The 12,454-nt window shown below is 44.2% G+C and overlaps 1 protein-coding gene across 4 annotated transcripts in view; it reads right to left on the bottom strand.

Annotated features, from left to right (window-relative positions):
* Window positions 1-10: 10 nt before the first annotated feature.
* Orc1 (origin recognition complex, subunit 1) overlaps window positions 11-12,454 on the bottom strand; it is a 28,969-nt gene continuing 16,525 nt past the window's right edge. For 2 of the 4 annotated variants that reach the window (XM_006238515.5, XM_063287715.1), the window contains 7 exons: window positions 12,030-12,201; window positions 11,724-11,831; window positions 10,656-10,805; window positions 9,992-10,111; window positions 7,506-7,675; window positions 6,496-6,583; window positions 11-5,427 (listed from right to left, as the gene is read on the bottom strand). In XM_006238515.5, the coding sequence (XP_006238577.1) occupies window positions 5,233-5,427; window positions 6,496-6,583; window positions 7,506-7,675; window positions 9,992-10,111; window positions 10,656-10,805; window positions 11,724-11,831; window positions 12,030-12,201 (1,003 nt within the window). In that variant the 3' untranslated portion in view covers window positions 11-5,232. 4 annotated transcript variants of the gene reach the window in all.

Raw genomic sequence — 12,454 nt, 5'->3', positions numbered from 1 at the left:
GAAGCGGGCGGGGCGCGCCCACAGGTGACGCCTTGGGTGGGGCTGGCTGTGAGCAGACACTTCCAGCAGGTAACGCGATACTGGCTGACGGCGGCGTTGTGAGGTTTGGCGTCTTGCGCCCTTCACACACGGTAGGCGTTCCCCACCCTGACGTAGTTTCTTCGAGAGGCCTCCTCCCTAGCTCTCTTCGCTCGCCGCGAGGCTTCCGCTTCCTAATGGGTACCACAAGGTAGCCGGGCCGAGTCCCTGTATGGAGATCCTGGAGGATGCGGCTTCCTCGCTGCCCATTCTGTGCATCCTAGGCTCGGAAAATTAGCTCTCCGGGAAATAGAGCTCTTTTCTAGTCAGAGGGCAGAACAAAGCTTGAGTTTAGAGGAACCAAAGCTCTCTAACTGAGACAAGAGCATCGATGCAGGCTGAAGGGCCGCCTCTACCTCAAGGAGCCCTGATATATCGGAATTGATGGAACTGACCCGCAGGTGGACCGAACCCCAAGATTCCCCACGTCACATGCACAGTCTCACTTCATGGAGAGACTGCAGGCTTCAGTTCTAATTGAAAGAAGAGTTGTGCAACCCCCATGGTGGTGCATGCGTTACGTCAGAGCGCTCGGGAGGCAGAGGCAGCCTGGTCTGGTTCTAGGCAACATAGTGACAACTCGGTCTGGTAAACAAACTGCCTCAGTAAGGTAACTCCCAATTGTCGTCCTCTGACCCTACACAGATGCAGGCCTGACTGCACTCTGACATTCAAATCAACCCACACCAATAATACACAGTAGACATTAATTCCTATAGGTTTGGGGTTTTTCATTTGTTTGTCTTTTGTTTTGTTTTTTCAAGACAGGGTTTCTCTGTAACAGTCCTGGCTGTTGTAGAATTTGCTTTGTAGACCAGGCTGGCCTTGAACTCACTGAGACATACCTGCCTCTACTTCCTGAGTATAAAATCCACTCCTGGGATTAAAGGAGTGCACCACCACCACCACCTGGCTGGTTTGTTTGAAACAGTCTCATGTGCTCAAACCTGACCTCACATTTGATTTGTAATGAACGATGACATGGAACTTGTAGTCCTGCCTGCATCTATACAGCGCAGGCATCACACCCATGGGCCTGCTGAGCTGCTAGCGGTGGAACCACCTCCTAGTTCTAGTAAATTACACGAGGTGTGGCCACCGACTCCTATCTCCCATTCTGCAACAGTTCCTTCTCAATGAGTATCTGTCCTCTTACAGGACACTCACGCTGGCCCCACACAGGCTCAAATGAGAATGGAGAATAATGTAGAAGACAGTGTATAATAATAGAGTCAGGAGGGATAAGAGAGGATAGTGACCAGAGGGACCAGTGCAGAAGAAAACTCTCCAAATGCAAGCAGATAATGGCAAAGAATCACCTTTGTGCCAAATTATGTGCTGAAGTAAACTTTACACTGTTTTCTTAGGTCTCTACACAGAGTTTTCCCAGAGGCTATTTTTCTTGTTCAGAGGATAAAGAAATGGGTTTGGGGTTGTATTCATGACTGTATGTTGCCTATGTGTATGACGCGCATGGAGGGCCTTGTGTTTTCATCTTCCACGGTCCATACTCCACCTCATTTCCTTGAGACAAGATCTCTCACTGAACTAGAGGCTGTTTGAGCTTAGTCTTGCTGATCAGCGAGCTCTGGAATTCCCCAGTCTCCTCTTCCCAATGCTGGGGTCACAAACTCATGCAATATCGCCCAGCTCTATTTTTTGTTTTTTTTGAAATGTGCCCTGTCTGCCTGTACACCTGCACGCCAGAAGAGGGCATCAGATCCCCCTCCTTTTAAATTCATATTAAAAAACAAAAAGATGGAGGTCAAGGCCAGCCTGGTCTTCAGAGGGAGTTCTAGGATAGACAAGGCTATACAGAGAATCCCTGTGTCAAGGAAACTAACAAACAGTATTAGTGTCTTGTGAGCTACCCCATGTGCTGAACCATCTCTGCAGCCTCCGTTTTTGTTTTCTGCTTTTATTTGTGTGTATATGGTGTGTGCGTTTCCAAGCGTTTTGTTGCATTTATGAAAGTACATCATATATGTGCAGTGTCCATGGAAGCCATGAGGAATCAGATCCCCTGAGACCAGAGTTAAAGATGGTAGTAGGCTGCCACATGGGTGCTGGGAATCTAACCTGGGTCCTCTGCAAGAGCTACAAGTATCTTTAACCACTGAGTCATCTCCTCAGTCCCTGTATGTCTAGCTTTTTGTGTAGGTTCTGGGGGTTCAAACATGCCGTTATGCTTAGAGAGCAAGCACTGTTAGTCACTGAGCCACATCCCACTCTCCAAGTGGTGGGTTGTTTGTGTTGGCAAAGTTCTTTGTTTTGGGAGTTGTCCTTGTTTTGAGAGTTTCACTGTGTGATGAGTAAATAATTTAAAAGCTGGCGTCCACGAGACAACGTGCAGTATTATCACAATGTATTTTATAGATCCATCCATTTTCCTGCAGACTTCCTAATTTCATTTTTCTTTACAGACAAATCTGTTGATGGCCAGAAGTAATTTTATGACAGGATATAGTTGTTTGGGTGTATATTGTTGGGTCATGTGACAGTTCTATTTTGTCAATGGAGGTTCCCAGAAGAAGTTGTACCTACAATTAACATTCTAGAAACTAGATCCAGCTCAGGTTCTTGTGCTTTTTTTTTTTTTTTTTTTTTCTTTTTCTTCTTTTCTTTCCAGAGCTGGGGACCGAACCCAAGGCCTTGCACTTGCTAGGCAAGCGCTCTACCACTGGACCAACCCCAGTTCTTGTGCTTTTGCCATAAACATTGTGAGCTATCGCCCCCATCAAATTTCATGATTTTTAAAAGTTAAAAATTTTTTTGATGATGTATTTACATGTGGATCTATGTGTAGGTGTCCATGCGTACAAGTGCCCTTAGAGTCTGGAAGATGGTGTCAGGTACCCTGGAGCTGGAGTTAGAGGCAGTTGTGAGCCGCCTGACTTCAGTTCTAGAAACTAAATTTAGATCATCTAAAAGAACCCCCATCTTGGCCTTTAGACTCATGGCTTTGATCTGTTTCCTTATCATTCATTTTTCTTCTATAAAGGACATCTTTGCTCTTCCTTTTGGTTAACTGTGGAAGTATATTTTTGATATGGGGAGGAGAGGTGGCTCAGCCGTTAAGAGCACTTGCTTTTGTGTAGTTTTAGTTCCCAGCACCCACATAGCTGCTCACACATTTGTAACTAGCTTTAGGGGGATCAGATGGCCCCTCCTGGTCTCTGAGTGCACATGGGTGGCACTTACTCACTGATGCAGATAAAACATTATACATACAAAATAGTCCTTTAAAATACCCTGATAGGGGTCCTCAATTCAGTTTTATTAGGATATGGTAAAGGAGTATAGACTAGGGCTTCTAGCATGCCGGGTCAATTTACCACAGAACTGTATCCCAGGCCTCTATTTTCTTGAGCCAGGGTCTCACTAAGATGCTCAGGCTGACCTTGAGCTCCCTGTTACAGTCTAGGCCTTGTGTTTATAATCCCATCTTAACTTTTGAGTAGCTGGGATTACAGGCCTCGGACATACAAATCTCTAAACTATTTGGAGACTAATCGCAGACATTATCACACTCATCTCACGAATCCCCTAAGCAGCACTCTGGGTATCGTATTTCTCTAGTGACGTGGAAGGAACACAGAACCTCCCATATGGTCAGCAAGCCCTCTTCCACTGAGCCATCGAGGATGGCACATGCCTTCAATCCCCACACTTGTGAGGCAGCGACAGGTGGAGCTCTGAAGCTAGCCTGGTCTACACAGGTAGTTCCAGGGCTAATGAAGACACCATCTTAAAAGTTTTAGTTTAAGACTGGCTCTTGCTAAGATACCTTGAACATGCTTTGTAACCAGACCTCCCCAGCTTTTCTTCTAACACAGGGCCTAGATTGGTGTGCTGCTTTTTTGTTTTTTGGTAAGACTGTGGCCAGAATATGTAATCAAACCCTTTGTCCTGAAGTTGCTTTGGTTATAGTGTCTTTGTTGCAGCAATAGAAAGCAAACAGCTAGCCTTTAACTTGTGTTGCTGGGGACAACCTTTAACCTCTATCTAATCTTTGTGTCTAGCTCCCATGTTTTGGGATGGCAGGTGTACCACCATGTCCCATTTATGGCAGTGTGGGGTGAACAGGATCTCAGCACACCAATGAGTTGTGTCTGCAGTTCAGAGCACATCCTTACTGAACCTCCTTTTTTTTTTTTTTTAAATTTTTGTATTTAGTACCCTACTTGCATGTACACCTGAATGCCAGAAGAGGCATCAGATCCCACTACAGATGGTTGTGAGCCACCATGTGGTTGCTGGGATTTGAACTCAGCACCTCTGGAAGAGCAGTCAGTGCTCTTAACCACTGAGCCCTCTCTCCAGCCCTTGAACCTCCTAAGTAGCTTCTACTGTGTCAGCATGATTGGTTTTTTTAAGTAGTAACTTTGGTTTATAAATCAGTGTTTGCTTGCCTTCCTGCATGTGTATGTGTTGCTGCATACATGCTTGGGGACATTGGAAGGTGTCAGACACCCTGGAATAAGAGTGACAGATGGCTGTGTGCTGCTCTTGGGTGCTGGGATCAGAATGCAGGCCCTCCGCAAGAGCAAGCCTGTCACGTGTGTGGCAAAACTTTGTATCTATTTCTACACTATTTTTTCTTTATTAGGTTTTTTCAAATAGTATCTTGTAGGCTGCCAAGGCTAGCATCAAGCCAGCAGTAATCCTCCTGCTTCAGCCTCCCAAATTCTGAGATTACATGATGTTCCCCATGAAGGACAAGGCACTGGGAAATGAATCCAGTACTGCCTGCATGCAAGGGGCATTGTCAGTGTGATGCACCCCAAAACACACTAATTTTTTTCTATAAAAATCAATTTTACTTTGTATCATTCAAAATCTAATACATTATAGCATAAAATAAAGACTTCCTCTAGCCTCCCACCCAACCACCAGGCTATTTCCCAGAGGCAACCAGTGTACCTAATTTCATACAAATTCTCCCAGAACTATTTCACATAGATACAAGTATACTGTATACATATCTTCATATACATAGTATGTTACCATAAACTTCTCAAGCACTTTAGAAAAAGCAAAATAAATAATGGAAAATGACAAATCTACAATTTCCATCCTGCATATTTTGCTGTAATTCCATGTTCTGAAGAAAAATAAAGCTCTTTGAGGAAAAGCAGAAGTTTGTTAAGTCCTTCACTCTTCTTTGAGAGCATACAGCACATCATTCTGGCTAACATTGAGTCTCACTCGAAGGAGTAGGTCATTCCTGCTAGGCTCCACCAGAAGAATGCGGCAAGAACCCAGACGCGAGCACACGGCCATGGTCTCTGACATGGTTGGGTAAGGCAGTCCCTCCATTCTGCACAGAGCCACATGCTGACTGTATATCTAGATAACAAAAGTAAAGCAAAGGTTAAGAAAAACAATAATCCTGGGCTTTTATCTGATTATCTTCTGCAAAAGTGAGTGCCTGGGGTATGATGGGTGATGTCCATCTTTAGTCCAAGCACTTGGGAGGCAGAGGCCAGCAGATCTTCATGAGTCTCAGGACAACCAAGGCTACACAGTAAGACCCAGTGTCAATACAGTCATTCATGCCTCGGATACAGATAGATACAGATCATCAGTAGATGCCCTTGCACAAAGGCAAGTGATTGGAAAACAAGCTGTAGAACAGGACACAGGTCATCTGAACCTTGCCATTCTATCACTAATCTATGTGACAATAGGCAGGTTATGTCACTTATCTAGTCTTTTAAAGGCAAGGTCTTGAAGCCTGTAGCTCATGCTGGACTGTAACTCACTATGTAGACCAATCTCCTTGCCTCATCTTCCAAGTGCTGAGACTGCAGGTGTAACTACCACGTGCCTACCTGGCGTGTTAAAGCTTCAGTGGCACAGATGTAGTACACGACCTTACCAGGTATCAGTATGAAATGATTACTGTCAGAGAAATAGTCATGGGTCACAGGCATTAAGAGTTCAAGGATTTAAAATGTCAATCCTCCAGAGCAATAGCAGGAATATAGTACTGCTGCTAAAAGTCACTCCTGGGTTTTGTTGTTTTCTTTGTTTAAAGGGCAAGGTCTCATATATTCCAGCCTGGTCTCAAAGTGTATATGAGCCAAGGATGACTCAGTTTATAAACCTTTATTACCTCAAATTTCCGGGATTATAAACCACCATGCAGGGATTGGGGATTTAGCTCAGTGGTAGAGCGCTTAGCAAGCGCAAGGCCCTGGGTTCAGTCCCCAGCTCCGAAAAAAACAAAAAAAAACAAAAAAAAACCCCAAAAAACCACCATGCCTGGTTTATATGGTATTTGAGAAATCAACATAGGGCCAACATTTTAGTTACTAAAGGAGTCTTAGCCCTATTAACTTCACCCCTATTCCAAGAACCCTGGACCCACCCATATCTAGAAGGATCAGAAAAAAACAGCATTCAACCAATAACCTGTTGAAATGTAGCTTCCTCCAGTCCTGATCGACGGAATTCCGCAATGATGGCTCTCAGGAAGCTCTGTTCCAGGACAGAAGAGTTTCTTAAAGGAAACCAAGAGATGTGAATTCTAGAGACTGCCTGTACCACTGGCCTCAAGAAGGGGGAAAGAAACACCAGGAAACATTTCTGTATCACCTGACAATGTTGTTTCCCCAAAGTAAAAGCTGACATAGAAAATGCTCTTTGGAAATGGGGAAACACAGGAACTACTTCTAGAATTATGCCTGCACTTCAAAATTAATGAACAAGTGGATAAAAGAATGCATGGAAATTAAAAAAAAAAATACAAATTTTGGGAGCAGAGCATCTCTCAGTAACAAACATAACTCCTCCGTGTTCATGTATCCCTTACAAGAGAAGAATTTGTGCGTGCATGCAGGACAGAAAAGGGCGTCAGATCTCCAGACTGAAGTCATAGGCAGCTGTGAGCTGACAGGTATATGTTGGGAGCTAATTTTGAGTCTTCTTTAAAAAGCAGCAAGTGCTTTCAACCACCATGTTCCTACCTATTTGCTGTTCTTTCTTGAGAGTTTCACTGTGTAGCTCCGACCATGCGGGGAATTATCACTATGTAACTTGTGGCAATCCTCCTGCCTTAGCCTCCCAAGTGCTGAGATTGCAGGCATGAAAAACCGAACCCAGCCTGTTCCTGTAGTATCTGTACTTAATAAATGACCCAATAAAAGTTAGCTCAGTGGTAGAGCGCTTGCCTAGGAAGCGCAAGGCCCTGGGTTCAGTCCCCAGCTCCAAAAAAGAAAAAAAAAAAAAAAGTTATAAGCATTCAGCCCTTACCCAAGGGTTGTGTTTTTGCCTTCCCGATTGCCCCTAAGGACAAATAAATAACCAAATGTGGACAGAATGAGTTAAATCTGAGAAACAAGCCAATTGCCAAAGCCCCTAAGCTGGGACCTCTCTGACTTCAGATTCTCCCAGAAGTGCAGGCAGCAGAGAATATATCTTACTTGATGGCAGTAATATAGGATGAGGAAAACATTTCATCTATAGCTTCCATTAAGTGGGCCACAGTCACCAGGCACTGAGAGTCACCACGCTGATGGGAAACCTCGCAGATCTCTGTGGCACGCCTGCAGATGTCCAGGCAGCGCCGGGCATCTCCAGAAAGGGCTGCTACCTATAAGAAGGACCATTTTATTTCCAATGTCCACTTGTCAACTCAGGTAAATAACCACTGGCTCTTGCTGGGGTAGTCTTTGTGTACTGTGTAAAGATGGTCTTGGTTCTATTCAAGGGCTGATTTCTGTGAAGACAGTTGAATGCAGACACACTTTGCTATTGTTATTCATATGGCTACATCACATTTTGAAAACACTCCCTCTCTTCTGATTGGTTGAATAAAAAGCTGGTGGCCTGTAGCAAAGGAGGAGAGAACAGGTAGGACTTCTGGCAGAGATGGGGAATCAGCTGAGGATCCTTGAGGGCAGGGAGACACACAAATAACAAAATATTATTGCTTTGTGGTTAGGTTGAACTTGTGGAGAAAAAGATAGATGGGAAATGCTAGTTAGGCCTGAGTTTCAAAAGAAAAATACATAATCCTGTTGTAATTTCCTCCTGTGTGATGATTTTGATCTGTTTGTGGTGACTGTTTTTAGCAAATATGTAACTTGTAGCTATGAAGCAATCTTTTTCTTACACAGAGAACTGTTTTAAGTGGTATAAAAAGGCTAAGAAAAAATTATACTTGTTGAAACCTTCTCATTGGAGCTTTGCTCCATCCATCCACAAAATGCTTGTAGGTGTATATATGCAAAGGGGTTGGAGCTGTGCTCCAACCACCCAGTGTGTGTGTGTGTGTGTGTGTGTGTGTGTGTGTGTGTGTGTGTGATATGTACGATTCCCCCTTATTTCTTTGCCTTCTCACTGGCCCCCACACAAATAAAGAATTCAGAATTTATGATTTATTGCCCTTCACAGGGAGTGCCAGCCCCAGTGAATCAAGCTTTATTCACTCAGAGAAAAGTCTGCTTGAGTGATCAATTACCCACTCCACACTCAGCCCTCCTCAGTTTATCTTGTGGTGTCAAACCTGGCCTTTAACATTTGGAGGAGTCCTAGGTTGAGACAAGGAGTGAAACAAGTGAGCAGTGCCACCTGCTGGAGTTGCTCCTTCTGTGTTTCCCACACCTTCTCTCCAGGGACTCCTTACCTCCCCAAGCTGACTTTGAAAAACACTTGAATGTTTTATTGCGATTTGCTTGCACCTAATTATCTCTAAAAGGATCCATTCCTTCCAAAATTATGGCACACAAACTAAGAAACCTATAAAGTATATGTATATAATACGCTGACATTAAAAGTAGTCACCTAGGCCAAGCAGAATGGTGCATGCCTTTAAAGCAAATAAAATACTCATCTCTGTGAAGTAGAATTATAAACAACTTTTTAAATTTATTTATTTATTTAATGTATGAACCCTCTACTTCGCGTACACCCACATGCCATAAGAGGGCATCAGATCTCAGATGGTCGCAATTCACCATGTGGTTCCTGGGAATTGAACTCAGGACTACTGCAAGAGCAGCCAGTGCTGTTAATGGCAGAGCCATTTCACCAGCCCCCATAAGCAATTTTTAATGTTTTGAGTATACCAAAGCCACTTTTCTAATAAATGACATGAGTATCAAGGTCTTCCCTTTCTTTAGATTCCTGCATCCTGACTAGAGGTGTCATGTAAACATCTCCTCACGAGCACCATCCTTATCCTGTAAAACAGCACCTCGGAGTGAACAGTGTCAATTCAAAAGCTGGTGCTAAGGCTAAACAAAATGAAAGAACGCTGAGAACAAGAAATACCAAAGCAGTTCCACATACAACTTGTCTATAGCCTAGATCATTCTACATAAACAAGTCTTACACTGACCAGTTTCTAAGGGTCGAACTTACACTGTCACCTCATTATTTCAGGGTTTTGGTTGTTCCTACATGGCTGGCATGGATCTAAAGGATCCCTTTAATTACACAAAATTGTACCAATTAAAGTTAGCTTGTTCATAAGCCCATAATCCTTGTGGCCTTCTAAAGAATCATACGGTAAGTCTTCCACAATTGCTTCTTCATTTTTGGCAGGCAAGGATTCTACCACTGAGCCACCCATGCCTGTGCTTCTTCATTTTTAATCTACACACCAACTCATCCATCCATCAAGACAGTAGTTCACAAATTTAGCCCTGACTGACCAAGAACTTCCTTTATAAACCAGAAGAGGATCAAACTCAAGGATCTGTCTGTCTCTGTCCTCCAAATTCTAGAATCGCCAGACTTGGACTTGAAGGCAAATGCCACCCCTTGTAACCCTTGGGCAGTGATTTTCTGGTACTTCTTAAAGTTTTCTACATCTAGCAACAGCACAGGACACACAATGGATGCTCAGTAGGGACTTGTTAAATGGCTTGAAGGTATAGCAAGGAGCTTCCTGAAGATGACATACCTTTCTGGCTACCAACTGGACGGCATCATCCTCAAAGGCCTTTAAATGCTTCAGTCGGGACACTAAGATTTGTTTCAGTTGGCTGTGAGAGTAGGGTTGGAAAGACATCCTGGTGAGGCCCTGAAAGAGTCAAAATGACAAATTTCAGGGGGAAAAATCACTTGCAGGCACCCAAGTTCCACATAACAACCTATTCATTCCTTCCCATCTCTCCTTTCAGTTGCTGTCTAGTTGACTTGGGTACCCTGCAGGACAGTAGATATCAAACTATTCTCTTTTATATTATAAGCTTTTATTTTCTTAGACTCTTTCAAGGAGACAGAGATACTCTAAAGAAATGCATAGCTCCCACCTTCCCTTACCATGTACTTCACGGTTTGATGTTGGTGCTTCCTGACAAATCAACCATATAAGCCCATGAAGGCAAAGAAAGTCTGTCTGGCTTTCTGCTTTATTCTAAGTACCTAAGACGTGGAAGTGGTACATGCCTAGATATTTTTAAAAAGTAATTAAACTTCCAGTACTTTATGGAATCAGAAAGGTGTGGTATTTTAGAAAAGGACAATCAATGTTTTTTCATTCCTGCATAAAAATTATAATTATAGCAGAACACATATTTCCTGGCCTTTTGTATTTTCACTTTTGCAGCACACCCTGGACTTACCAGGCGGCTAGCCACACGGTTCATCATGATCCTCTCTGGAAGGTCCATGGTATTGGCAATAGTCAACACGACCAACCGGGCTCCTTTGTGAGTAGGCCAATCAAAGAGGTTGTACAACACATCTTGTTTGTGAGTCCAAAGAAGGTCAAGCTGCCAAAGACGACAATATACGATGTCACCCAGAGACTGAGCCAGGCAGGCCACATAAATGACAGCCTGATCTACTGAGTTAGTGCAGTTCCTGTCCACATCACACTTTCTAATCAGTAAGGAAATCAATGGACAGGCTTCCGTCAGTAGAGAAGCAGCCAGCACCTTTGACTGTACACTATCTGCTCCCAGGAGAGTGAATCTGTACAGCCATTCCTTCTCTTGTACTCACGGGTCACTTTACTGTGGGGCAAGTAGAGAGCATCACCAGACAGAAGAACTGGGTAAGGTCAAACAGGCTCACACTCCAGGGAATCTCAGAATTGAGAAGAGCAGGAGTAGAGCCAGCCCTCTGCCAAGCTCTACCTGTTCTGGAGCAGGTAACCATGACTCCCCATTGAGAGGGCCATAGCAATAGTCACATAGCATAAAAACCTGGAGTTGAGTTATCTAGGCAGGCCCTGACTATTCAGCAGATGAGCTCCCCTTCCTGGGTGCTCCTTCCTGCAAAAGGAATTTAATGTCTGGTTCACCCTGAGTAAGGTATATGCATTCATATTCACCACCAAATAAAACAATTTGGATGAGCAAAGACCATTTCTTCATCAAGGACTGCCACAGAAGAGACCTTTGTTGTAACATTCAATCAGAACTGCAGCCTTCTCATTCCTCCACTGGGCATAGACACCCTGAAGGGAAACTTGAACCGAGTTCCCAACTCCCAGTGGTACTCTAGGAGCATCTGGGTACATAGAAGGCTGGGAACCACTGCAATAATCCCATACTCCACTGTTTCCCATGAAAGAAAGCATGAACTGAAGATCCCCATTATAGACTGTGTCCTGCCTCTCCTGAGCTGCTCGCCAGCTCCGTACCAGCACTTGGGCACCCCAGCAGCCATGTACCCCGGGACCTCACCTCATCCACAAGCAGCACAGTGGTTTCCTTCTGGGACCCTCGGCTGCAGAATTGCTTTGCCAGCAGTTCTGCTGCATGATTAGCTGTTGCCTTCTGGCCTGTCAGTTTCTGCACAGGGGAAAAGCAACTGCTGGAGTAAATAGTAATGACTCCGTCACCCCCTCCCCCCATCTTAAAATTCTACCTGCCTCACCCTTGCTACCTCCGGATAAATTTGTGAAGTGCACATAAAATTAAGTAACCCTTTCTTTTTTCCATGTGTTTCAAAGGAACTGTTTCCCCCAAACCCAAAACAACTTAGCCTACCTGTAAAATCTGCACATAGACCTGGTGGGGTTCTGTCAGCTTCATCCCATTAACCTCAACGTATTCAAAGGGAGGAACATCATTTGTTTGTGCTGCCTGCTGCAGACAGCGTATGACTTCATGCACAGTGGCTGTCTTCCCTGTCCCAGGGACCCCAGAAATGTACATACACCTAGAGCGAGAAAACAATGTGCATAGGCTGGGTCCATGCCATCCCCATGTAAAGAAAGAACAAGGCCCCCTGAGACAGAAGTAAGAATAGTGAAGACCTCTCTAGGGAACTGGTCAGTTGGACCTGCCAGCACGTTCACTCTACAGTCAAGGCTATATACGTGCAAATTTACTACCCAAAGGTCATTCCCCTCCTTTGAAAATTGAGACAAAAATCCCACATAGCCCAAGCAAGCCTCAAACTCACTATGCAG

The sequence above is a fragment of the Rattus norvegicus genome, chromosome 5 (genome assembly GCF_036323735.1).
Source record: "Rattus norvegicus strain BN/NHsdMcwi chromosome 5, GRCr8, whole genome shotgun sequence".
NCBI classification, from domain to species: Eukaryota; Metazoa; Chordata; class Mammalia; order Rodentia; family Muridae; genus Rattus; species Rattus norvegicus.
Note: the sequence above shows the minus strand (reverse complement) of the source record. Positions and strands in the feature narration are given on the sequence as shown.